The sequence below is a fragment of the Nasonia vitripennis genome, assembly GCF_009193385.2.
Source record: "Nasonia vitripennis strain AsymCx chromosome 1 unlocalized genomic scaffold, Nvit_psr_1.1 chr1_random0012, whole genome shotgun sequence".
NCBI classification, from domain to species: Eukaryota; Metazoa; Arthropoda; class Insecta; order Hymenoptera; family Pteromalidae; genus Nasonia; species Nasonia vitripennis.
Genome location: NW_022279600.1, coordinates 1,391,711 through 1,418,001, shown reverse-complemented (window position 1 = coordinate 1,418,001; position 26,291 = coordinate 1,391,711). Strand labels below are relative to the sequence as shown.

Sequence of the window (26,291 nt, the reverse complement as noted above, 5' to 3'; positions counted from 1 at the left end):
TTATTGAACTAAACTATTGAACAGTAAAAATGTACTTACAGTTTATAATGATATGCCAATAAACGCAGAGGCCACGTTTCACACCGGCGACGAGCGTTGTCGTTTGTGCACGCAATTCGGCTCGGGTACCTAACCTCATCTCACTACACTCTCTAAAGCGCCGCGACCGCCGAGCGGACACATCGGTAAATATTGTTCGAAACCTGAATACTTTTTACTATATAACATAGTAAAACGCACAGCTATTGACGAAATGACCAATTTTTACTATGTTACATAGTAAAATATGTCAATATATTAATAAAATTTATATTTTATTTCAGTATATTTTGAAAAAAATTTTGTTTAACTACTGCTAAGTATGATTTTTACTATATTATATATCAATTTTTCTTACATATAATAATATTGTTTGATTGTAAATCGTAGAAAAAATGAATAAATGTCTAATAATAATTATTGAAACTGTAGTGAAATACGCTATAATGCGAGTATGTCCGTCCATTCCTATGTAATATAGTAATTTTTGCTAGGGTTATTATAATTTTTATTATAGTATTTCTCTCAGTGCAGAAGTCCTTTGGCATTTTTGTTAAATAACATAAAAAATAATGGTTCAAAGTTTAAGCCATAAACGGTTGCATAATGTGTTTCCTTAGCTGGTCGTAAATCTGAGTTTTTGAAATCGGTGTGATAGTAATACAAGCAAGCTTCAAATTTCAATTGCGATGGCATGGGTCTTGCTGAGCTTACCTATACTGCTTGATAATAACTCAGATTTACGACCAGCTAATTAAACACATTAATGGCTTAAACTTTGAAGCGCTACTATTTAAAATACTGCTGCCAATTATTTGGCACGTAGTTTCATCCAACTAAATTTATATTTCCAATTGATAAAATATTGTTCAAATATACAGTATATTAAAGCTTTTTCAAAATATTTACAATCTTACTTATTTTACCAAGCAATTTTCTTAGCAAAAGACGTAACCAGAAAGGTAACCAGAAAGATTTGTTCAAAATCTTTAAGGTAGGGAAAGGGTTACACTTCGAAGGGTGAACCGTAATCGCACCGACTAGCTGTTAGACGGGCGCTGTTTCCGTCCACCACCATTAACAATATCTAATCATATAATTTTCATGAAAAAGTTTAAACCTAATTTTTTTTAACAATATAGGATCCTCATAACCTTATAAAACCATAAATGTTCTCAAAACATTCTGAACTTTAGTTAGCAAGTTTCAAGGTTTAACATAAATAGTAATTTTCAGTTGTACAGGGTATACAGGGTGAGAGACAAAGAATTTGAATCTTAATATCTTCTAAACTAATCGGTTTCATAAGCTGCAAAAAGAACTTAGCCGAGGTAAGCAAAAGATCTATCTTTTCCCAAAATTTCAACGTAATTGAAGTCTTTTTACTTCCGTAATCGTAAGACATAGAAAACCCATTTTTTACTTTTTGATCTTTAGCTCAAAACTCGTCGCCAGAATGGCTTAATTTTTACAGAAAATAGATATGGTTTTTTATTGTCATACATTTTTCCAACACGTTCGACAATTTAGTTTTTGAGATATTACATTTTTTTAAATCACCTCTTTTATCATAACAATTAAATGGAACGGTCAATCTTGAAAATCTTGCGGGAAAAAGTGAGCAATTTAATGCTCTTTTAGAAACACTATTGCTGAATTTATTGTATAAATCATATTATTAAAAAAAGCAAATATATCTTCAAATATCGAAAACTGGCCATAAAATGGTCAGATTCATAAAAAAAATTCCCGATATCAGAATCAGTAAATATATATGCATGTCAAATTTTATCACGATCGGTCACATACTTCTATAATTATGACGGTATACACACACACGCACGCACGCACGCACGCGCGCACGCGCACACAGAGCCATCCGCACGGTCCAAATACGTTTCCATGAAGTTTTATCGAAACTGCAAATTTTACTATTCCAAAGCTTCCTCTAAGAGGAAGCAATTAATATTCTTGCATTAATCCTTCTGTTTTTAGGTAACATTATTTTGTTTACAATTTTTTCAGCCTAGTCCAAACTTGATACGACTTTTGCTTGCTGAGATGTTTATTTTTGCCGTCAATATATAATATTTTCACATATATTTAGTCTTTTTTTTTAAATATTTTTCCCACTGGAACTTAAAAAGATAAATAATTGAATTTAATAGCCAATAAACAGAATTTCGTAAAAATTCGTAATTTATGATAAAAGCTACTTTTATTATTTGGCGTATAACTTTGATACGAAACTCTTTACGTCGATAAGAATACCATGATTGCAATCTACGGTAAATTTTCTATCAAAATTTAATATAAGTATAAATTTCATCGAAATATAAAATATTGTTACACGGTGGGTACGCCGAGAGATCGGTTGATGCTCTCTTTGTCAGCCGAACTTGGTCAATAGGAGGGACCAAAGGGAGTATGTTCTACGTTAGATGTTTGTTTACCCTAAAAAGGTTATATTAGAATTTTAGTAGACGGAAAGCGTGAAGGACAAGCGCTGCTTGTCAGAATCGTAGCTGTAAGAAGCTTAACGTTAGTGGTGCGGGGGGGGGGGGGGGGGGGTTTGAGTGCAGTTATTGCATGTTGCGTAGCCAGTACTTCCTAGTGTTCGCGTTCAAGTGCGACTAAGAGAACTCGAGGCCCCTTGGCACGACTTCCTAGGACGAGGTAAACCAGGTCGGTGGTTTAAAGGACCTGCGATGTCCTCAGCCGTCGCGCACTTGGCGGGTTGGCTCGCGAGCCCCGATCGTTTCAACGCAGTGTGAGTAGTGTTGGGTCCCGAAGCCAAGGATTGCCGGTCGACGTTTAAATTAAAGTTCTAAGCTTCTTCTCTCGTAATATGAAATATTAACATTATCGATAGACAAATTGTTTGCTATTTTAACACTATAGAAAAACCGCTGCCAATTCTTTGGAACGTAGCTTCCTTTAACATTATGTATTGCTTTAATATCAGAATTGTTTTTACTTCATATATAATTCTATTAAGTTTTCGTACTTTTTCGTTTAATATATAAAATCATTTCGAATCAGTTAGATTTACATAATCAATTATAATTCTCTCTCTCTTTCTCTCACATAGCTATAATTGTTAAACTGAGTTCCAAGAGACATCCCTCCTTTTTTACCTGGAACCTTTTTTACCAAACTATATATTTGTAAACAAGGTGTCGGTTCTATAAGTTGATATATCTCTGTCATTATATCTATCTCATTTTCTTTGACACTTTTATAGTATATTGTGTATTAAGGGAGTAAAGTGGACTTTTTTATACTGAGTGTGGAGTTTGCAGTATGAGTCGGAGGTGAGCTAGCACGAGCCGAAGACGAGTGCGTTAGCGAGACGACGAAGAGTACTGCAACTACACGAGGTCAAAAAGCCCATTTAGCCCTTGGTGCACACCATTTTTCTTGTAACGCATGTATTCATTTCTGCGTTTTTTGCCTATATGCAGCACTTATAAGGCCACCTCTTTCAAACTGCATTTCACAATATCATGTACACATTATTTTTAAAAGATACAAATTAAAAATACAATTACAATTAGATTGATTGCAAAGTAAGGTAAATATGCTAAGAATATATATATATATATATATATATATATATATATATATAGGTGCTTCTCTGTCAAATAGAAGATCAAACATTTTGTTCTTCTTCAACCCATGGAAAATATGTTCCAGAAACATTTTCCAATGCATCTGGATTTTTAAATTACTTTTTACTGTAGGGAGCCGAAGATGCCAATTTTGGTAATTTTTGGGTTTTCAGCACAAATTAATTAATTCATAGTTCCTCAGGAAAGCATTTTGACTATAGACATGGATATACTTTTTTTGTAAAATTTTCTCACCTTTTCAATAAAAATACCCTTAAATTCATATATATATATATATGTGTGTGTGTTATACCTATCTTATAAGCTATTTAAACCTTAATATTGGCGAAAGTAAGAGTTCGATCCGGACTACGACCACCAAAAAATTCATGGAGATACCTTTTTATAGTGCAAAAGTTCCTGTATGGGTCCCACAATGGCAGAGACCCTGTATCTTTGGCAAAAAATGAAGATATCTAGAGAGGTTCTATTAGCTCTCCCGAACATTGAGTGGCCAGTCTGGCAGCGCGCTCAGGAAGATTAAAGCGGGGGCGGGCGGTCAAACATGATAAATTTAATAAGAAAAAAAAATGATAGACCTCACGGATAATAATTATACAAATATGAAGTATTTGTTATTACAAAACGCGGAAAATTATTGGCAGACGATTTCGTGGAAGAGAAATGGCCGGCAGACTGCAACAAAGTGGCGTTAATATATGTGACAAAAAAACGATAAACCTCATGACTAAAAATTATTGGAAATGATTACTAAGTTATTAACTAAACTATATGCTGAATGGCAGACGAAAAAATGGAAGATAACATTGAGGCAGACAGTGATGAAGAGCGCGGTCTCGATCGCACTTAACGAGTTGGTTCCGTACAATGCGGTACTACGATGTTATTTTCTAAATTATATTATTGATGTTGATAATAAGATATCAATTCCTATATATATTATATATAAAGTGCTACAGAATATTTTAAATTTTTATTTTTTTTTTATTAACAAAACAACACTATACAAATTTTATGATTTATTCAATTTCGCTATTTTCATTGGACTCATCATACTGCATATCTTCTTTGCTTTCACAATCAGTATCCTCATCTTCAGATTCGATTTCGTCAATATCCGCTGAAAATCAACATTAGAAATTAATTAAAAATGACTTTTAACAAATATGATATTGAAAGCATGTGCAAAAAGTTGTTACCTTCAGACTGATCTTGATCAATTACAACGTCTTTAACAGTAGATGGCATCTGCGGTCCATCGAACCATTGGAATTGGTATTTAGAGTCGATTATAACCCATCCGCAGTCTTCTGGTACCAAAGATGTTGGAATTTTTTTGTGAGCATGGCTCCATAATCTAGCGATATACATTGCTCTCAAGAATTGCGGTCTTAATTCAGCTGCACAAGGCGGTATCGATGAGCGTCAAAATTTTGTAGCTTTTTTTTTGAAACGGTTCGTTAACGTCCTTTACTTTATAATTTTTTTAAAAAAGCGAAAAGCGTGCACTATTTACAGATTCAACCGTTTTCATCGCATACATTGAACATACAAATTTTTCAATTTCTCGGTATACACTCTCTCTATCGCAATCTTCACTGCCTAATTTAGCAAATGTGCTTTGACATTGTTCGCTTAATATTAATATTTTTAAAGGACGCTGTTTTCCTTTCCTAAAAAAAGCTGGGTTAAAATCACACCCAGTCAGCGCATGAAACCCTGTTAATGATTTACAAAATAATTCGCCGTGTCCATTGTACAGGGCCGACACGTCAATTACACGCTGTTTACTTAAAATACCGGTTTGAATCCAAACTTTGCTATTTTTTTAGGTGATTCATATTAGCTAGCATTATAATAAGTATGTCCGTGTCGGAACATTTTATTATAATGTTAGCTTCTTCCGGAATATTACACGCGTGATAAACTATTTTAGTATCAGCTTCTTCATGACCTTGTAGCGTATACATATCATTTATCGAAAATAAAACAGTTTCATTATAAAATTTATATTCATAACACTGATCAAAGTTCAGTAAAACTGTTTTATTTTCAAAAAATGGTATCATTTCTGAACTCTGCCAATGTACAATTAAAAAATGCACAAGAGCTTCCTTAAAATTGCTATTTCTAAGCTCTTTGACAAAATCTACGGGTCTCGTTTGATCAGGCCCAGAAATTACGTACGCACGCTCATCACCGTTACCGCCTCGAAGCGATCTTTCGTAATCTTTAATTGAGGGAGTGAAATATCTATCAAAAATAATGTGTATTTCTCGAGCTTTATTATTATTTGTTACCATCTGCAATATTTTTTTAGATATATTTCCGAAAGTTTTTGGTATGTCTTTCATGCTGTGTACTAAATAAAAACCGTCGATCAAACAAACGTCCGTGTGTGTCGGAGCTACGCTTTTCACGTCATTTTCTAACAGCTTCATTAAAACTGATTTATCGGTTTTGAATATTGATCCATCTAAATGGCACATAGACATCGGAACGGGCGTTAATGGAAATGTAAGAATTTTTTCTATATTAGTATTTTCATTCATTGAAATAGCTAACATGCGGCCAAATAAATCGCGTTGCAATCTCACCTCTTGAACTTTATTATTTATTTGTATTTTTTTCTTTGCGGTTGAATTTACAAAATTGAGTATTTTGTTTTGTTTTATTGTAGCTTCAAATCTATCTCCCGATTCTACGCATTCAGAAATAAATTTCTCTCTCAATGCATTGCCATTTTGTTCCGCTTTCAATAAGAAGTTGGTAACTTCTTCAGAAGCTGCTCGTCCAGTAGCAATGTTATACAAAAAATTACTTTCTATACTTTCAGAATTAAATGGATTAAAATTTTGTTTTAATAACTTAATGAAGTTTTGTAACTGAACAGAATCTTTCTTAATCTGGTGTTTTTCCAAATCGCCGGTTATATCTTGCGCTTTTTTTAAACCAATTTCTTCGTAGGTATACGATATTAGTGTTGATCGAATGCTGTGGCTTTTTGACCATCTTTGACGAGCATTAATCGAATTCGTAAAATGCGTTACACCGGTTAATCGTCTTGCAGCATCCGCGTTAACTGTTTGCTTAAGTGTCAAATCTAGAGGACTTCTAGAAAACTTTTTATTCGTTCTTTTGACACCGAAATACCCATTCTTAAATTGAATTGCTAAATCTGGATGTGTTTCCTCAACTTTTAATAAATTGTCGTGGTATTTTAATAACCACCGAGAATAGTTGCCTTGATTGAACATAAAAAACAAATTAGCCATTTTTGGAATGACTTCTTTGAACAGTTCAAAATCACCAATGCGGATGCTGCGCGTAAACATTAAGTAATAATCTACAAAATTAATGTAATTAACATAGTACTGCGGCGTTTTTCCGAAGTCTCCATTTAATGCTTTTTTTTTATAATCTAAAAAATCTTCTAACAATTTTTCGAGAGTTGCATTTGTAATTTTAGAGTTTGAAATCTGATTAGACTGAAATTCTTTTACGACTTCGGTTACACTTACTTCTATACTGATATTTTGCTTCGTTACAAAATCTTCAAATAATAAAACCTGCAAACCTAGCGACACTAAGGGATGTAAACGTTTACATCGGTTAAAATGTTTGCCACTGATGAAGCCATTAACCGAACCGGAAGCTAATAATCCGCTTTCTACCATAATATAAGTGAGCCCGCACTCATTTATAAATTTTCCAACAGCCTTAAAATACGCCATCATTATATGAAATGCGCCAAGATGAATAAATAAATTACTAAATTGCGGATGCTCAGCTGATTGAATTTGATAAGCAACTTTAGCTATCGCTAAATCGTAAGTGACTTCAATATATTGTTGTTGCAACTCTTCGGCAATACGTTGACTTTGACGCATCGTTTCATATACAACGGAAATATTTGTCGGCGAGGCATTGATTGGTGTAAGGTATGATACTTTTTGTTTCATTGATTCATCTACAACGATCTTACTATTAAACCCAACCCACATTGGCATGTTTGCAATTTTTAAATGATGAGATAAAACCCACATTACATCTAGCTTTTCGTAAAAATTGTAATTACTGTTATTAATTGTACGCATTTCGCTATCAATGGGCAGCAATTTGTCAGTCATTTTTGTTTTTTTTTTGCGTAAGTTTGAATATCCGGACATATAGCGTCAAACGTCCGTCTCCTTTTAGCGAGAGGCTCATTTACAGCACGTTCTATTTCGCACGTTTGCACATTACTAATATTTGCATCAATATTTTGGTAAATGATACCTACAGTATCATGCAAGGTATCAGAGCCGTTACAAGTTTCAACGAATCTATCGTAATTGTCGAAGGCTACTCCTGTACAATAATTAGGCGCTAAGTGAATATCTTCGGGACAAATGCTCGATTTACTACAAGAAGCAAACGTAGCTTCCGTTTCTAATTCCTCGATAATGTTATAACTATAGCAGTGTCCGTATTTATTAATTATATCTATGACTTTGCTACTGCTTGTTATGCTTTTTAATGTCATTCCAAGCGTTATGTGCTTAGAAGTTTTAATTTTTCCGTGGCTTACTGCGTAAATAATATCTTGCGCGATAGACTTAACTTTGCGGGCACAGTTGCAACTTTTAGAAGTTCTTGGATCATTCCCGCAAATCACGGACCGTAAAAACTGCGAAAGATCAGCGGGGATTTCGCATTCCCCCTTCATTAAATCTTGTGCTGTTATATTTCCTGACAAAGGCTAAGCTTTAATCGACAACAGTTTTTTTTTTAATATAAATGCCGCACGCTCTAATACTTCCAGCTCCTCACACTCGCTGAAAGTTGAACTTGTAATCACAAAGCCGTCTCTTGCTGCAATAATTTTGTGATTGTAAAACGTTATCACTTGCAACTAATCGCCAAATTTTTTTTTTAATTTCTCTAACAAATAAGTGCTCGTTAAGCTTGATTCGTAAGATTCGTAATTATCTACACCTAACTTATACAAAGCATTTTTGGCATACTCAACAAGATATTTCAATGAATAGCACTCCTTGTTTGCTATCGTATTATTTGATATTAAATCATAAATTTCATTGTCGATTATGACATGAATATCTCGTATAGCATGCCACTCTGATTTTTGAATAGATTTAGATACAAGTTGCTTAAAATAATTTAATTGACACATATTGTGATAAGAAATGACATTTTTCGACCGGGCATTTTCAATTTTAGTTAATATCTGTTTATCGTTTAGAGCAATGGCATGTGTAACGATTTTTTCGATTAATATTGGCAATTTACAATCACATTTGACAATTGGAACTACTTTGTAGTTGTGAATTTTACGCGATTTATCACAAAAAAAACAAACTACATTGTCGCTATCTACTCCTTCTTCCAAGTTTTGAACATTTTCTGGAAAATGAAATACAATTTATTATTACATGACTTTACTGTTCAAATATACGCTTTGATTTCAAAAATTTATATATTTCGAAAAAGAAACTAAGACATATACGACAGGTTTTCCGGAAACCTTCCACGTGAGGGGGCGGAGAAGCAAGCGACGCTTTCCTTGAGTCAAGGGAGGGGGAAACAGACGCCAAGCTGGGCTCATAGCGTTACTTTTCGTGGCTCTCTCGGCGTCTACTTCTACACTAACTGAAATATAAATAAATTGCAATTACCGTTACTTGTGCTGGAATGACAAGGCAGTGTACTTTGACTCTCAGATGACGAAGCAGTCGATTCACTATTAGCTACATAAAATAAATAAACAATTATACTCTCGGCGTGTATTTCTATAATAAGTTAAATGTAATAAAGTGTGATTATTTATATGTACCTGACGAACTCGTGCTTGGTTGACAAGACAGTGTAGCTTGACTTGCAGAAGATGATTCGTCATTAGCTACATAAAATAAACAAAAAATTATTTATTTTATTTATCAAAAATCTATTGAAAAATTGATATAAGAATATATATACTTACGGAGATCAGGCTCTGGTAAATTCAATGCATTATATTTGTCAACATAATTCCTTTTAACAGCAGTGAAATTACTGTAACAATTCGTATGGTACCCGTCGATGTTATTCGGTGATCCCGGTAAATGAACTTCATTATACTTTAGCTTACAAGTCACACGAATTTTCAAAATATGTCTGCATTTTTCCAAAACGTCATGATTGAAAAACGTGATTTTATTTTCACTATCACTGTTCTCACTCCAGTTCATCTTTCCCCTTCCATCCCCACACCTCAGCCGCGTATTCCATTACACTTTTCACCATTGTATCAAATAGCCTCATTCTTAGTTCCCAGTTGTCTCTGAATAATTCTTCCCCTAGTCCCCACATTGAACTCATTACCGTGCTTACCTTTCCTTTTAATTTCTTAATTTGTGCCACTTCCTTCCCGTTTTCTTTTAACATATATCCTAAGTAATCAAAGTTTTTCACTACCTCTATCTCCTTCTCTTCCCATAAAAAGCTTTCCTCCTTTTTTCTCCTTCCCCCATTTTTGAATATCATTATCTTCGACTTTTCTGTGTTTAGTTCTAGACCTCTCCTCTCTATTATCCTTTTGAATTTCTTTAGCATCTGCTTTAGCCCTGTCGCGTTGTTCGCCACCATCACAACATCATCCGCATATGCGATGGAACAGAATTTCTTTTTTCCTAATACTATCCCCCCTTCCTGTAATTTGCTTAGTTACTTCTCTGTGTCCGCCATTGCTACGTTAAATAGCGTCGGGCTTAATGGGCACCCTTCTCTCACTCCTTTATGTATCTCGAAACCTCCTATCTTTTCTTCTCCTATTCTGATTTTGCTCTTGGTCCCTTTGTACAATTCCTTTACCCTCTTCCTTATTCTGCCACCTATTCCTAGCTTTCTCATCATTTCCCAGATCTCTCTCCTGTTTACTTTGTCGAAAGCTGCTCTTATGTCTGCGAAAAACGCGTATACCTTACCTCCTTTCTTTTCTAATTCCTTTTCTATTGTCTTGCTCAGAATAAAAACAGCATCTGCTGTCCCTCTTCCTTTCTTGAAACCCATTTGTGTGTCGTCCAGTTATTCCCTTCCCTCTAATTCGTTTTCCAGCTTTCCTCTTATTATTTCCGCATATAGTTTATAACCCGTGTCCATAAGAGTTATCCCTCTGTAGTTCTTTGCCTCCTCTTTCTTCCCTTTCTTGAAAAGCGGCGTAATCACTCCTGTTTTCCATTCATCTGGTATTTTTCCCCCTTTCCATATTTTTTTTGTATATTGGTTAGTGGATAATTAAGTTAATTTTTGTAAAAAATATAATATATTTATGATTTCTCGACTTTGGTAGGAATATTTGTAACAATAAAATTAAGTTCTATGATTTTTTTGGAGATGAGAATCGCAAATGACCAAAATTTTAAGAAATTATCGCAAATTAATTTTTTATCATAATTATTTTGCTAAATTATCATATTAGTTCAATTATTTTGCTAAAAGAGAAATTTTTGAAGCAAAATATTAAGATCATTAGAAAGTTCTCATTAAAATCTTCAAAATACATTACTATAAGCATCTAAGACATATCAGGCAAGAAATCATTGGAGATAATAAAACGCATTTAGGTTAAATAGCAAATTCAAAGTATAATAGGGTCGCGCTGCTCCCCGACGACACAGTGTATAAAAACTTATACTTGCAATCGGGGTGCTACTGCGGTCTTTGATTCACAAATAATAACTTTTGGGGGTTATCCACACAGTTATGGGCACAGTTTCGGATTTAGGTTCAACTTATACCTTCAAATGGCAATGAACCCTGATTTCCCTATATGCAATTATTCCTTTATCCATTATAACTATTCTGCAGCAAATGTTTTAACAATATATATTTTTTAAATTATGCAAAGTCATTTAATTTTGTATTACATGTATTTTACTTACAATCTCAATTTTCCTTGTTAAGATGGTGTTGTCGTTGAGTGATGATACTTTTAAATATGAATGACATTCAATTTACACGATAGTCATTTGTTGTATGATCAAAAAAGTCGATGCTTTGCATCGAATTTTTAAAATGCAATCTACATAATATTAAAATATTATATTTGATAATTTTTGTAAAAATCTCTAAATACTTATGAATTTATATATTTTTATCATGCTTTTTTGTGGTATACAAGGTGGGCCATTTTAATCAAACCAGTTTAATAACTCTTAAATTAAGCCATGAACAGAAAAATTGTTCAGATGAAAGTTGTCCAGGATCAAGGGGGACATCTTTTTGTGCAATTAGTTTTGACCTTGAACTCAAATTTTCAAGGACATTTGAAGGTCAAATTTTTTTTTTAAATAGGAACCCCTATTTTTGATAGCAGATTCGGAAAGAACAGGAAATTTTACGTCCGAAACGGTATTTCAAAATTTTTTTCATTACCTTCACAAGGTCATTTCAAGGTCAAATGTTAAGAAATACTGTAATTGCTATTTAATCGCTTTTTCTGATAGAATAATCGTAGTTAATGTACTTTTATGATTGAATATTCAAACCCAATGTGACAATGACCATGAAAATATTTACCTTAAAAACAAAATAATTCCCTAATTTCAGCGCTACCCAGGAACAACGACGTGGACGTATTAGGATTATGTTCCCTTTGGGGTGCTTTTTTAACGTGAGTCCCCTTGCCTCTCACTGGGGTGCTTGTTTACTGTGAGTCCCCTTGCCTCTCACTAGGGTGCTTGTTTAACATTTGTTAACAAATTTTTAGTGGTCAAAAGTAAATTTTGAAGTAAACATGATAATTTTAAATATCTGAGTTCTTAATGGGAGTGGGAAATGATACATTAAAAATCAATGTTGTCAATTCATTCACGGTCGAAGCAGAGTCAAGTAAAAGTTTAACGTTTCAAAAGCGTAAAAAATGCTTAAACAATAAAGGTAGGATGTTAAAAAATACATTATTTAAAATAAAATATTAAACAGCATTTTGCTTTTGTAATATTAAAAAAATTTTTAATAATTGTCCAGCCATCATTTCCAGTTTAGATGTTTTTTTTAAGTTGAATTTCTTTAATCTAATATGAATTGTAACGATTGTTCTCACGCTGTCTTCAATTTAAATCACAATGTCTTAACGTAAGAAAATAAGAAGTTACAAATTTGATTTAAAAATTATACAGTTTGAAAATTCCTCCTTTTTTTGTTGTCACTTTCTTATTTTGGTTTAGTTTCAATTTCAATAAAGAGTGAATGTAAATAAAATAGTTTTTCTTATTATAAACAAAATTTTCAACATGGTCGATTATCAATCCAATGAAATTGTTGATATGATAATGATCTTAGGCGAAACCCAAAACAATGCCAGAGCCGTGGTGCGACTCTACGCTGAACGCTTTCCTCTAAGAAGGCGTCCTACTCACGACACACTACTCAGATTACTTCGAAGAGCTCGTGATGGACATCTTCGTCGTCAACGCAGACACCACGAATACAACGAAAATGATCCTAATGTTATAGCCGCCTTAGCAGCTGTTCATCTCAATCCACAAATTAGTAGTCGACAAATTGAAAGAGAAATCGGTATACCACAAAGAACAGCATTGAGAATTCTCAATAATCTCCACTATCACGATTACCACATAAGATTAGTTCATGATTCATGAGCTGAGGCCACGCCATTTTCTAATGCGTATTAACTTTTGCCAGTGGGCTTTAGGAGTTTTACAAAATGATCCAGATTTTTTCAGATTTGTTATGTTTTCTGACGAGGCTATATTTCGCAGTGATGGTCAATTAAATAGGCACAATAGTCACTACTGGTCACCTGTAAATCCCCACTGGTACAGGGCTATTGACCATCAAAACCGATGGAGTTTAATGGTGTGGTATGGGATCATTAATGGTTACCTGATTGGGCCATATTTTTTAAGGTCAAAATGTTAACCAGAATAGCTATTTGGCATTGCTCAGAGATCGACTGCCAGAGCTTTTAGAGGATGTTGACTTTCGGACGTTTCGGACGTAAAATTTCCTGTTCTTTCCGAATCTGCTATCAAAAATAGGGGTTCCTATTGAAAAAAAAAAAAATTTGACCTTCAAATGACCTTGAAATTTGAGTTCAAGGTCAAAACTAATTGCACAAAAGGATGTCCCCCTTGATCCTGGACAACTCATTTAGCATTTTTGAAGCACTTTTTTAAATTTCGACCCTAGGAAGAGCTGCATGTCCCTTAACCTCAAAGAAAATACGGTATTACGATTGAAATGCTTATAACTTTTCACAGGATTGGTCAATTTTAATCAGCCTGAGCTTAAATTAAAGCTCTTTTATTCTACTTCCGTTTGAAACGAAGCAACAGTCGGAATTAATAAGAATATATGTAGCTAACTAACAAACAGGGATTCAATATAAATTTTTAAATCAAAAGTGCTTCAACCCATTAAAAACCAGGCAAAACCTGGTAGAGATATCGAGAAACGAACTGTGCCATCCTTTGCATAACCAAAAAAAAAAATACCAGTGTTTTTTCTTTTGTCGATCACAATTGTTTATAACAAATTATTTAAACAAATAACCCAAAATGTTTTAATTTGGCAAAACTGAATGCGGATATCGATTCTACGGGCAAAAACACGAAAAAAACCTATGTAACGTTTTTTTGTGAGAGTTCAATTTGTTAGTGTAAAATACCTATAAACAATCGTACTCTGGGAAGGGGGCATTGACCATGCCAAATACCATGCAAAATATGGCTGAGATATCAAGAAACGAACTGTGCCATCCTTTGCATAACCAAAAATAAAAGTACCCATGTTTTTCTCTTTTGTCGATTACAATTGTTTGTAACAAATTATTTAAACAAATAACCCAAAATGTCGTAATTTTGCAAAACTGAATCCGGATATCGATTCTACGGGCAAAAACACGACAAAAACCTATGTAACGTTTTTTTGTCAGAGTTCAATTTGTTAGTGTAAAATAAGGATAAACAATCGTGCGCAAAGTAGTAAAAGTTTCAATAAGTTTCCGAGTTATGAACCCAATTATGGCTCATTGCCGTGATCTTCTTTGTGTTTTCTGCAAACATTTCGTACAGAACCATTCAGTTCTCGTCGAACACGTACCTATCCCGCATTTTTTCATACTTCCTTGTTTCGTGATGTGTTCTGAAGAATTTTCAGGCTTCCTCTTTTCCCTGGAAATATGTACTGATGATAGCTTCTGAATGTAATATTCACAAACTTTTTTTAAAAATTATGTCTCTTCTCTATTATATTATTTAAAATGGCAGAAAAACTTAAAAATAATAGTAATGTTATATTATAATCCCACAACAACACACCTCACGTTACTGTATATTATTTCTTATAAAAAATCAAAGAATTTGTCAATCACATCAATATGTATTAACTGTGACGGCCAATTGCACGTGAAATGTCTAACGGCTAATCATGTACTAATTGTAATAAGATTATTGTTTCAGCAAGCTGCCAACGAGCGCCGAAACGAGCGAGAACGAGAAACGAGGCAAGATAGAGACAGAGAGAGTGAGAGCATAGGTAGTGCGGTTGCCGCCTGGCCGCACAGCATTGGCGAGATATGACAACGATGTGCCGACGGCCGGGAGAACCGCGACTAGAGTTAGTCTCGCTGCGCTATCCACACGAATAGCTTGCGCTACTATATACGCGGATTTGTTGTGAGTCCTGCGAGCATCTCGAGAGCGAACGATATTCGTCCGTGCGTTACCGACGAGTTGCTGCGACGCCCGTCCGAACTGTACATCTCCACGTCCGAGACTGGACCACGTCCGTTGCGTCAAGTACTACTGCCACTACCGAGTTGTAAGTACCTGCACTCTCACTCTCTCACGTCGACAGGGTAATATCTCTCGTCTCTCTTTATCGTTCGTCGAAGTGTGCGGCGTTTGCACCTCCGTGTATAGTTACAATTGAATATACATTTCCTTATCTAAATTTCTCGTGTGTTATTTCCTACGACCCGACCTACGCCGCCTCCGCGGGCTCGTGTAAAAACACGTGCATGATCTGAGTCGGCCGAGCCGTGCCTTCTGCACGCCCGACGTTAATTTATAATAAACAGGGCCCTTCTGGCCCTGGTAACACGGCAGGAAAGTATTAACCGAGTGTTATATAACTTATGTTATTTTTTATTAAATTCTGATACAAAAAAAAATATTAATTTTTTCTTATATTAATGAAACCTCATGTAATTTTAATAATAATTACTTATATGTAATTTGTAAATTTTAAGAAAAAATTAATATTGCATAATATTTTTTTATTTTATAATTTGTTTGTTTATAATTAAAATATAATTTTGTTTTATATTATACATTAAATGAAACATTATGTTAACCATTGTGTTAATCGCGACCGAAGCGAGCGTATCCTGAGTAGCTTATAAAGGAATAATAATTTTTTAATTTTAAAATGAAACTTTCATTTGCAGCTTTTGTATGTAAATTTCATTAAAAGTAATTTCAAATAGTTAAAAACAAATTTTAGGGTAATTATTAAAGGGCTGAGAACTCCAATTAAAAGGGTCATACATTCAATTTCTATACAGATTAAGTTGTAAATGTTTTTATTTATATAGATATAATACTGGTTATCTCCCCTATTACCTGTTCCTCTCTGTGTATCCATACCTCATTTTGTAGTCCATCTGCTCCTGGTGCTTTTCCCCTTTTCATCTTGCCGATTGCCTTCCTCACCTCGTCTTCGGATATTCTTTCTTCGTTCTACTCTCCATCTCCTTCTTCATCTTCTCCTTGTGAACTTGTTCCCAACTCGTCCTGTCTCTTCTCCTAGTTACCCTTTGAAGTGAGTTAGCCACTCTTCTTTCTGTATTTTGCTGCTGCATCTTGTCCTCTTTTTTCTTTTCCTGCTTTTTACCACCTCCCAGAATTTTCTCCCGGTTTTATCATCTCCTGCCTCTTTTATTCTTTTCTTCATTTCTTCCTCCTTTTTTCTTTCTACTAATACTCCCCACTCTTTTTGCTTTGATATACTCTTTCCTTCCCTTTCCCAACTTAATCGCTTTGCCCAACTTCTTTACCTATGCTTGCTTAAGTCTGCATTCTTCATCCCACCAGGTGTTTTTCTTTCTTTTCTTACCGCCTACCTTTCTCTTTCTGACTGCTTTTTCCAATTTTCTTTTCAATTCCGACCATTCTATTTCCTTCTTGCCTTTGCCTAATTCTTCTCTGAACTTACCTATGGCTTTTTCATTCCATATTGCTCTTTCTACGATTCTATCTTTCTCTTCTTCTGTTTTCCCGGATAATTTTCCCAACTCTATCTCTATTGCGTTGTGGTCCGATTCTAGCCTAACGATTTTTACCTACCCCTCTTTTTCCTTCCTCATTTGTTATCACATAATCTATCACTGAGCATCCTTCTCCTCCTATGTATGTGTATTCTCCCGTTTCGTCTCCTTCGGTATTACCATTTAATATACTGAGTTCCATCTCTTTTGTTTTTTCTAGAAATTCTTCCCCTTCTCTGATTTTCTTTTCATCTTTCGATTCCCTGTTCTCTTCGTTGCCTTCTTCGTCGAGTCCGCCTCCTTCCTGGCCCGTTCTTGCATTCATATTTCCCCACCAAATCAATTTCTCGCCCCTGGCGTTTTTCGTCATCCCTGATATTCTCGCCCGTATAAATTCGTTTGTCTTTTCTTCCATCCACTCTACTCTCTCTGTTTTTGTTCCCTGTTTTACCGCCATCACTATTCCCCCTTTCACTCTACCTCTTTTTCCCCCTTTCTTCGCATTTCTGACTCTGACTTCATAACCTCCTAGTTTCTTATCCCAGTATTTTCCTTCTTTATCTTCCAGCCACGTTTCCTGCAGACAGATTAAATCAAACCCTTTTATATATCCCTAGGTCCTCTCATCTATACCTTTTATTCCCGCTACATTCCAACTAATTATTCTTATGTTCCCTTCCTCCTCGCTTTTCTTCCGCTCCTGTCCTTTTCTTTCTCCGAAAAAATTCCTGTTCTCTTTCCTTCCATAAATACTCTACCCCATTTATCCACAGTTTGTTATATCCTATTTTGACCTCTTTTCCTTCTTTTCTTTCCTTTACCGCGTATTCTCTCAGTTTTTCTTTATTCCTTCTCTCTTTCCAGGTTAGATCGTTGTCTATGAATATATCAGACCCTTGTAACCTAGCCTTCTCTCTCTCTCTCTCTCTCTCTCTCTCTCTCTCTCTCTCTCTCTCTCTCTCTCTCTCTCATGATAACGCCTTTTTCTTCTCAGTTTCTACATTCTGCCCCTATTCTTCTGACCACGTTTTTCTCAACGTAACCTCTACTTCGAGTTTTTTCTTTATCCAGTCTTCTACCGTCTTCCTATCCCATTTTTCTTCTTTCCACCCTGCTATTATAATATTATTCTTTTTCCTATCCCTCTCTCCTTCCTCGATCCTCCATTCCATTTCTTCCATCTGCTTTCTGTCCCTCTCCTTTTCCGTTCCCATTCCCTTATCCTCTCTCTCTCCCCTGACTGACTCTCTGTGCCACTGCCCTTGTCTCTCTCTCTCTTCCCCTTTTTCCAGACTTTCTATCTTCCCTAATATCTCCTCGATTTCCTCTTTCCTCTCTTTTCTTTCGCGTTCTAATCTCACTTCCCATTCTTTCTTCTCCATCTCTCTTGTTTCCTCCTCCCTTTCTCTCGCCTCCTTGCATTCTCTTCTGATTCTTTTCTTTTCTTCTCCTTCTTCTTTCAGTCTTGCTTTTATACTTTTTAGCCCTTCCTCTATTTTTCTGTTCATTTTTTCCTCTAGTCCAAATATATTTCTGCCCCCAGTTCTCAATCATCTTCTCCCTTTGTACCTTTTCCTTATCCATTTTCATACTCATCTCCTCCACCTTTTGTAGGATTATATCCATATTGCACTTTAACGGCCCGATTATATAGATATAATATTAATTATATATAATATATTTGCATATTAATCATCAAGTATTTTTACAAAAGGACGAAAAGTCCACAAATATTTTTAAAATTAAAATCAAAATTGGGGGATCGCACAGTGGGAAATTTTGGTATATTTATGGACAAAACTCTTGTTACAAGAAAATTTTTAACAAATCGTAAAAATTGTTCGTTATAAATACTTGAAAATAATTGTACTTGACGTAGGAATTATCACATAGAGCCAAAATACGTAAATTACGCTCTTTTAAATATGCGTATATTTTCAGACAAAACACTGGAGACAGCGAAATTCTCAACGAATCGCAACAATTTTTTGTTAGAAATACTTCAAAATAGTTGTACTTTAAGTAGGAATTGCGAAAATTTTGATTTCATGATTTATAAATGATAACAAGTCATTTTATGCCCAATCACAAAACCCTATATTTTTCGACAAAAAGCTTTGGAATCCATAATTTTTATGCAATCCTAGCAAAAATTCTATTCGGTACTCATAAACATATGTACTATAAGCAGGAATTAATGAAAATTTGATGTTCTTGAACCATTCTTCTCAAACCATTTGAAGCGTGATTTACGTTTTTTGGCTCTATGTAATAGGTCATATTTAGCGGTCGCAAGATATTGAAATTTAATTTCGATAGAGATTAGAAATACTCGAATAACTATTTTCGAGTATTTCAACCAAAAAATTGTTATGATTTGTTAATACGATTTGTTAAAGAATCCCCTTTTAACAAGAGTTTTGTCCACAAATATACCAAAATTTCCCACCATTGATCGGAAAATGAAGTTATCACAATTTTGGAATCAGCTTTTCGTACGTGTATCGAACGTTTTATTTATACAGGAGGCAAAGAATGCGATTGAATGCGCCGTATTTCACGTACTGTTTTCAGAAGGCTGCTTTCGCGATTTTGAGGTTTCTGTCTGTCTGTGGATCCATATTCCGATAAAAGAAAGACAAAAGAATGTAATCTTAGTTAATTTTATTGTTTACTTATTTATACTCGTGTTCAATTTATTTTCGAGGTTTCTTTCCTTATCCTGTATCCTAGAAAAGAGCTCTTTAACAAGGTGCTAACATCCGCGCAAAATATTCCTTGGTTATTCTGACGATGATACTCCTCCCCCTCTCGCTTCTCCGACGCTTCAGCAGCAAGGCCTCGGACTTTGTACCGGCATAGCGGGATCGTACAGCGAGCTCAGGCATCTTCCCGAGTAAAGAACGCCAAATTAAAAAAAAGTGGTAGAGACCAAAGTTGTTGTATAGGGGGGGGGGGGGGAATTGTGACCTCGAATTTGAGCCAGTCCTACAAGGTCATTTCAAGGTCAAATTATTTTTTTCAAACTTTACTTTTACTTTGTATCCGAGATGAAATCCCTTCTTAGATGTTCTCTGTCCAGCGGCCAAGACGCAAATGAGCCCTCGCTAGCGTCCAAACATAAGTCTCGCTATTCCCCGAATGATCCCTTCCGACGGTTAACTTGCGAATGACTCCTCTAGATATGGTCGCCACCTACCTACCCGAACTCCTGATGTGCGAAAAATAAAAATGGCTCCCGAAATAAGCCTTTTAAAATAAGTCCCGCGCTCAGTCTTGCCACCGCGACTCCGTCGAACCTTCCCCTACGACGCTTAACTCACGAATGATTTTCAGGCAGGCGCCCCGGCCCCGCGCCGTACCTGCCGCCCGAACTTTCGATTTGCAAAAATAAAAATAGCCTCCGAAAATTGTCGAAAGAGTCTCACACTCGGCCTTCCGCCAAAAATATTAACGAAAATTTTTATTAAAAAGCCAATCATCGATACAGAAAAAGATTAAGTAAAACATCGAAGTATTGTAGAAAAACGTCAAAGTTTGATAAAAACGTAAAAAAAATATTAAATGTTTTATTTTTAAAAAATCATAAATTGATAAACCGTAATGCCAAAATATGAATAGAATTTTACAATAAAAAGCCATCGATACAGAAAAAGAAAAAGTAAAACATCGAAGTATAAAGTAAAAAAGTTTTTATATTTATTTTACACACATTTATTATTTGAATCAGAAATAAATTGCATTATGTTTTTTTAAATAACGTTGTTGTTTTTCCATTTAATTTATTCATAAATTATTATTGTTTTAAGTATACATAGATATACATACATACGTATGTTTGTATACATATGCTATACACACATACATGTAAACACGCATGTTGAAAATACATATGTATAAGCAGAATTATAAAGTTTTTAATACATACCATGTCGTCACACAGATTATACATACAATTACTGGCAACAGTTAATATAATTATTTAGTGATAATTCCACTGTATAAATATTTTAATTCTATTAGAAATATTTTTGCAGCAGAAATTGGTAGGTACTTAAATTTTTTGCACTTTTCTATTAGATAAGTAATAATAAACAACCAACAACACTAAAAAATGTATGTTCATTATTTAAACTTGTACAATATGTAAGCTGTAAAATATTGTATTTAACACGATAATAATTAATTAATAACATACATATTAATATAAAATATTGCATCTAAAGTTATGTTAATGTAAAAAATTGTTATCTAACGTAACAGAATATTTATTATTGTTAACAAATGAAGATTGTACTTTTTACATCATTTCATTTAATATTAAAAATAATACGAATATACATTTTCTATTAAAATTTTTGTATTAATGTCTTGTATAAAAAAAGTTCTGCAATACGTAATGAAGGTATTTCTTGAAGAATCAATTTACTTAAAATTAAAAAATGTTTGATATAATTTCAAGTCATAGCGATTATTCTAGAAAATATTGTTTAAGAGCTAAATATTCCGATTAATTACCCATATTTTAAATGTATGTATAAGTTTGATTTCACTTCATAAAATTTAATAAGTTAAAATAAATCTTTTACTAAAATACAATTTTAACTATTTTATCTATAAGTATTAAGTTATCTATTAAAATTTACTTTTAACACTTTTGGAATTACAAAATATTTATTTATTATCTATTTCATAAAAGCTTCCTAATCAATAAATTATTTTATAATAAAAAATTAATAATTACTATTTGCAATTAAATAATTGTTTAAGTAGTTTTTTATTTATTATTTTTTGCAGAAAACAGTCTAAGTTCTAGTAATGCAGTAGAATTTTTAAATTTATTTAGATATTTATCGACTTCAAATACTAATTTAATAATTGAAAATATGTGATTTGAGTCATTTTTTTTATTTTTGTAATATTTATAATCTAAGTAAATATGCCGGACTATAGTCGAAGCGAAATTGTTGATATTTTATTGATTTTGGAAGAGTGTCGAAGAAATTATAATGCAGCAGCACAATTATGTCGGAGGCGTTTCCCAAACAGAAATCATCATCCATCTCGAAGTACGATCCAGAGAATTGAACAGCGAGAGAGGCGAGGACCTCAAAGATCACGACAACGTCATAGAGTAATGACTATCGAGCGAAATGATCCACGAGTATTGGTGGTGCTTGCTATGATTTATTTAGATCCTCATATTTCAATTCGACAAATAGAAGTACGATCTGGCATCCCGAGAGAAACAGTGAGAAGAATAACAAGACTCCATCGTTACCATCCATATCATATTACTTTGACCCAAGAGCTAACAGAACGTGATTTTGAAAGAAGGTTACGATTTTGCCAATGGGCACAGGAAAGATTGCAAAACGATCCACATTTTTTCAGGTACGTCATGTTTTCCGATGAAGCCACTTTCCATAATACAGGTCAACTAAACCGACACAATTCCCACTATTGGTCCATTGAAAATCCTCATTGGACCCGTGCAGTCGATCACCAACATCAATGGAGTCTTGTAGTATGGTGTGGTATTGTTAATGGCTATCTAATTGGGCCTTACTTTTTTGACGGTAATGTTAACAGAGATAGATACTTCCATTTTCTGACAAATGAATTACCAAATCTGTTAGAAGATGTTAATATACAAACCAGAATGCGTATGTGGCTTCAACATGATGGTGCACCTGCGCATAGAAGTTTAGATGTTCAAGATTTTTTAAATCAAACATACCGTAATAGATGGATAGGTATTGGACGTGGTGAAGATCATGTTGAGTGGCCTCCACGATCCCCAGATCTCACGAGCCCAGATTTTTATTTATGGGGCTTTTTGAAAAACAGCGTGTATGCGGACGCCCCTACTACTAGAGAAAATATGATGCAAAGAATCATTAATACTTGCAGAGGCATACCAAGGCATGTGCTTCTGTCGACTGTTGGAAGCTTTGAGCGAAGAATTCAACTATGTATTAGACATCATGGAGGGATTTTTGAACACTTAATTAGGTAAAGCTTAAACTCTATTTATAAAGTGATTTTTTCATGGTCTTGCCTTCATCTGCCGGTGTCTTCACGTCTTGCCTTCATCGGCCGGGCTATGATTCTTGCCTTAATCGGCCGGTGTCTTCACGTCTTGCCTTCATCGGCCGGGCTATGATTCTTGCCTTAATCGGCCGGTGTCTTCACGTCTTGCCTTCATCGGCCGGGCTATGATTCTTGCCTTAATCGGCCGGTGTCTTCACGTCTTGCCTTCATCGGCCGGATCAAAATGGGACCTGAAAATCCACCCTGCTACGTCCTCGTCGTGGGTCCTGGACATCAAGTTTTATAATGATGACAAAACGCAGGAAATGGTACGCTAAATGATTAAAATCTTTTCTTCTATTTTAAATTTACTACTTCGTTTAAAGTGCAACATTTTACACGCTTTCAGGATCCGGAGTCGAAAAAGTGGGTGCTGTTTGAAAAAAAATAATTTGACCTTGAAATGACCTTGTAGGGCTGGCTCAAATTCGAGGTCACAATTTTCTCCCCCCCCCCCCCCCCCCTATACAACAACTTTGGTCTCTACCACTTTTTTTTAATTTGGCGTTGCTAGAGGAATTACGTAGGCGGGGTTTCATTCTGGCTGCAGGACATTGAGATGACCTTCAGTGCCGCAACCGAACATACCATTCTGAACGTAAAATTTACCGCTCTTTCCATTCCCGCAATAAAAGAATGGGGTTCCTATTTAAAAATCCAAAGTTGACCTTCAAATGACCTTGAAAAACGCGTTCAAGGTCAAATCCAAGGTCACCATCCGGTTGCCCCTTCGATATTCTACAACTTTGGTCTCTACCATTTTTTCGATTGTGGCTGTCCCTGACGAGTTATGAGCGGTGCCCGTTTAAATTGGGTCACCCTGTATAGGTATCAAATGCATAAGAGAGAGACACTATTAATGATTTATACTAGCAGCAGATGCCTCGCTCGCTGACGCTCGCTCGGTTGTATATCGATGGCGATCGTATATATAAATACATTTTGTAGTATTGTAATTTATAATGACAGATAATCTGACACTGTTAAAATAATGTAAAATTATATTTTGAAACTTATTAAGGGGACAATTATATCTTTAATTTTCAAAAATGTTTTATTTTACATTATTTTAATATAGATGTTTGCTTAAAATTTTATACTATTTGAGCCGACTAATATATAGTAAATTATTATTTTTGTACAATTAAAAGAAAGTTGAGATCTGGTCTTGTACCCGTGATTTTTAGTTTATAGATTAAAGATAATATGACTTAGTTATTTTTAAAGTTGAAGTATTTGACTATAAATCATTCTATATTATAAAATTTAGATTTTTTAAGTTTGTAATTAAGAAAAAATTGAAAAGAAAAAAAGAAATCAAAATATTGTTTATAAATGTTAATGCTTTATTTTCAGCATTATCATTAAAGTCTTCGCAAAAATGAACAGTATATTTTTCCCAAATTTGTTTTGCTAGTGATAATTTATTAGCAATTAAAAACCAAGCAAAAAGTTTACGTAATTGTATTGGTAACATAATATGACATGCTTCGTTAAATAAATTAAAAATTTTTTATCATTTTCTACCAATCCCATAGCTATTGCAGTATCTTTAAAAGTTGGATGAAAGTTACCCTCAAGTTTTTAAGTCATCAAAAGAAGTAGCTCCCTTTACTCGGTGTAAAATTAATTTCATATGAAATAATTCCTGTTCTTTGGGAACAACACAAATTGATTTACCTAGAGTATTGCTATGATTTTTACGTCTAATCCATTTTCTTTTTAGAAAAAATATCGTGTTGTGGTTTATCAGCGTATAAAAATTTTCTGGCATAATCATCTGTTTTATTCAGTTTGAACCACGCTGTAAGTGTCGTTTCAGAGTTTAATGCACTTAAATCAATATTGTCTTCATCAAATTTTATTGGTTGTTTGCCTGGCATATGAAGAACTAAGGGTACTACAGTATGTGGATTTCTAGTTATAGGTAATTCATGTATTCTGCATACAGCTTCCATAGGGCTCCAAGTATCCAGTCTTCATTATTTGCAATTTCATCATATACCAAAGGGTTTGAATCTTTTTTTTACAGGATTTGTATTTTTATTATGCATCAAAGGGTTTGAATCTTTTTTTTTGTATTTTAATTAAAGCTCTATCATGACCTTTGTGTAAATATTTGTATAAGTATTTGATACTCATGATTGAAGCACTATATTCTGTATTTATGCGACAATGGTATTTTTTTAAAAGAGTCGGATTATAGGCTACTACCATAGAATTATCAACATTCACAATTTCACCATTAATCCTTTTATTATAATGATAGTTTTTATTTCTATTGTTACGTCTACGATATTTAGGAAAACCGTTATTTTCAAATTGAGTTGCGTCACATAAATGTTTTGGAAATTTTTTAGAGCAATTTTCTGTTTTTTAATCATAACACAAAGAGTCGTCTGTATGTGGGCCATGTAATATACATATATTTTATCACTAAATCTTCTCAGTTCGACATCGTCATCAGGAATTTCTGCACTAATATTTGTCAATGTTTGTCAATTTTATCTGGATTTGTAAGTTTATCTTTGGGATCTAATGTAAATAACATATGCACATATGGAAGACCTCTTTTTTGAAATTCTATTACATAAATCTGAGCTATAACATTGCCGAAAAATTTTCCGCTTAAAATGTCAGATAGAAGTGCGCGAAATTTTGCATAGAATAACCTTACCACTATAGGTGCAATATCATTACAAGTAAATCCCGGTAGAAATTTTTCTAATATTTGTTTTAACTCGGGCTAATTTAGATTAGTTGTCATTGTAACAAATAAATCTGGATTACTACCAATTTTTCTTACTGTATTCATGGAATCTAAGAAATTTCGATGCATGTATCTTAGACTTCCTATATATGTTGATGGAAGAACAAATAAATTATCTAATCTTTCTTTGTTTTCAAAATTTTTTGAATTATTCCTTTTGGAAAATCTTTTGGATGAACACACAGATCGTAATTAGTTGAAACATCACTATCTTTGGAAACTATTAATGCCGCACATTCACCTGTAGAGGGTTTATTATATCTACGTTGGTCTTGATTTATGTTCCGTGTAAAATACAAGCAATATTCAGTTAATGTTTCTGACTTAGTCAATTCATTTGAATTTTTGAATTTTTTTGAATATGGCTTATTATTTAAAATTTTAGAAATGATTTTAATATTTTCACTAATCAGTTTTAAATTTTTCTTAAGTCTTATTTCAGTAGCTTCTAAATCGTCATATATATATAAATTTGACCACAATGAGC

The 26,291-nt window shown here is 34.0% G+C and overlaps 2 protein-coding genes across 6 annotated transcripts in view; one reads left to right on the top strand and one right to left on the bottom strand.

The window, feature by feature from the left end:
• Nucleotides 1-26,291, top strand: part of LOC100679291 (nucleoprotein TPR) — a 344,349-nt gene that overhangs the window by 71,143 nt on the left and 246,915 nt on the right. The window lies entirely within an intron of this gene.
• Nucleotides 8,550-9,913, bottom strand: LOC107982025. The gene is made up of 4 exons (XM_031921531.1): nt 9,652-9,913; nt 9,505-9,570; nt 9,347-9,418; nt 8,550-9,074 (listed from the first exon to the last, which is right to left on the bottom strand). The coding sequence occupies exons 1-4, from the start codon at nt 9,896-9,898 to the stop codon at nt 8,566-8,568; spliced, it is 894 nt and encodes a 297-aa protein (XP_031777391.1). The 5' UTR covers nt 9,899-9,913; the 3' UTR covers nt 8,550-8,565.

What these genes read in the sequence shown, in the direction of transcription:
- LOC107982025 (XM_031921531.1), bottom strand. Translation starts at nt 9,898, where the DNA reads ATGAACTGGAGTGAGAACAGTGATAGTGAAAATAAAATCACGTTTTTC. An exon ending in TTTACCAGAGCCTGATCTCC is followed by an intron (nt 9,571 to 9,651) that starts GTAAGTATATAT and finishes TATTTTATGTAG; the next exon opens with CTAATGACGAATCATCTTCT. An exon ending in ACCAAGCACGAGTTCGTCAG is followed by an intron (nt 9,419 to 9,504) that starts GTACATATAAAT and finishes TATTTTATGTAG; the next exon opens with CTAATAGTGAATCGACTGCT.